General features: G+C 37.8%; 1 protein-coding gene across 1 annotated transcript; it reads right to left on the bottom strand.

The window, feature by feature from the left end:
* Positions 1–302: 302 nt before the first annotated feature.
* Positions 303–1025, bottom strand: OR51V1 (olfactory receptor, family 51, subfamily V, member 1). Its single transcript, NM_001168846.1, has one exon. The coding sequence runs from the start codon at positions 1023–1025 to the stop codon at positions 303–305; it is 723 nt and encodes a 240-aa protein (NP_001162317.1).
* Between the last annotated feature and the right edge of the window lie 1166 nt (positions 1026–2191).

The following is a 2191-nucleotide window of genomic DNA, read 5'->3' on the forward strand; positions in this document are numbered from 1 at the left end:
AATCCAGCTTTGTTTTACAGCAAAGGAAATGTTCAAAAGTACATTTGAGGCAAATAAACAATTTTTTTCTCTTCTTAAATATGGTCAGGCTGATAGAGTGACCTACATGTGTCCAGGTTGACACAATGGAACTTGTTTGTTGATTCTCTGACTATATTTAAATATTTTTAAAGTCATTTATCATGGACTCATAGTAAATCTTTAATTTTAATAATTTTTTTTCTTTTTTGTGGCACTGATTTTTGTTCATTATTGTTGCTGCTTTTGTTTCTTTTTTTTTAGGCAATAAATTTCAATATCTCTCAATATCTTTTCAGAGAAAAGAGTCTAAGCATTCTGGTATGAATCTGTTGGGTCTTGACACTGTAGATGATGGGATTCATTAAAGGTGGGAAAAGGATGTAGATGTTACCAATGAGAACGTGGGCCACAGGGGAAAGGTGCTTGCCAAAACGGTGCACCATTGTGAGGCTAATGATAGGGATGTAGAACACAAGGACAGCACAGACGTGGGAGATGCAAGTCTGAAATAATTTATGCCGCTCTTCCCGAGAGGCAACTGCAAGGACTGACTTAAGAATCAGGATGTAGGAGAAAAGGATGAGTATAGCATCCAACAACAGTATGCAAATAACCAGCATCAGGGCATAGCAACTATTGAATCGGATGTCTGAACAGGCTAAGTGGAGAAGATCCTGGTGCAGGCAGAAAGAGTGAGAAAGGATGTGGAAATGACAGTAATTAAAAAATTTCAGATGGATGATGGGCGGTATAATAAAGAAAAAACTCCTACCTATTATAGTGAGCCCAATTTTGCTAATTCTGGAATTAGTCAGGATGGAGGAATAACGCAGTGGATTGCAAATTGCAATGTACCGGTCAAAGGCCATAGCAAGGAGGACAGAGGACTCCATGAAGGACACACCATGGATGAAATAGGACTGGGTAATGCAGGAATCCAAGTTGATCTCTCGAATGATCCCCCACAGGATCCCCAGCACTGTGTACACAGTGGAGAGCCCCATGCACAGGTCAGAGGGCCAGCATGGACAGGAAGTAAAGCATGGGCTGGTGCAGGCTTGGCTCAGTCCATATCACATGGAGAACCATGCAATTTCCCAAAAGCACCATGGCATAGATAGAGGAGAAGGGGATGGAGAACCAGGGGTATTGCTGCTCCATGCCAGAAAATCCAGTGAGAAGAAAGGAAGAATTTGTGCTGGGGCTTACTGAAGTAATCATTCTGGAACTGAGATACATGTGAGAGTGTTTTTTCAAAGGAAGTGTTTCAATTTCAGCTGAATAAAATGAAATTTCTAAGTAAACAAAATAGCCTAAAAATTACTAACTTAAAAAGATAGAGCTGAGCAATTCTGTTTCTCTGAGGCATAGTATCCATCGCCTTTGAGAAAATTCTTCTTTTGATGTCATTTAAAAGTCATTATTTTTTCACTGTCTGGAGGTGAACATATCCTTAGAAGCTGGATGTAAAAACAAATAAGGAAGAGATTAGTAAAAGGAGAAAGCTAGTTTTAAAAACAATATGTTGCTTAGACATTTTCCCAGGGATAGTGATAAAAATTTTACACCAGTAAAGAGCCGAGGTTCTCAAAAAATTATTTTCTTCTCTCCAATTCATTAAACATTCGAAATGAAGAGTAATCTTTGGGCTTTAAATATCATTAAGTCCATTAGTCACTTTTCCATCATTTTTCATTTCATGCTGTCTCCAAGTACATTTTTTCTTCAAATAGTATTTAGTGAAGATACTCCTGTTTTCTCCCCCTCCAGATGACATAGCCAGCAATTACTTTTTCTTCCTTGGTGATAAGCAGACAGGAATATTTATGCATGAGACCTTAGGTAAATGATTTCTCACTGGAGCTCTGGCCTCTTGAGATGTTCAACTCATTTTTGCCTTTGTGATGTAGAGAATTAGATTGAAGACATTGAGCCTTTGATAGCAGCTCAGTGCTTCCCATTCCTTTATTTATTCAGTTAATGAGTTGATTAAGTATTTATTCGATATACATTTATTCAATGTATTGATCAATTGTGTTTTATTTCTTAGAACCTGCAATTCTACAGATCACAAATCCAGGCTCAAACAACTAAGCTTATAATTTCAAAAGTCTCATGGTAGCAGAATCAATTGGCTTCTTCTTTACATTGCTTGCCTGCTTTAAGTTCC

The sequence above is a fragment of the Papio anubis genome, chromosome 12 (assembly GCF_008728515.1).
Source record: "Papio anubis isolate 15944 chromosome 12, Panubis1.0, whole genome shotgun sequence".
NCBI classification, from domain to species: Eukaryota; Metazoa; Chordata; class Mammalia; order Primates; family Cercopithecidae; genus Papio; species Papio anubis.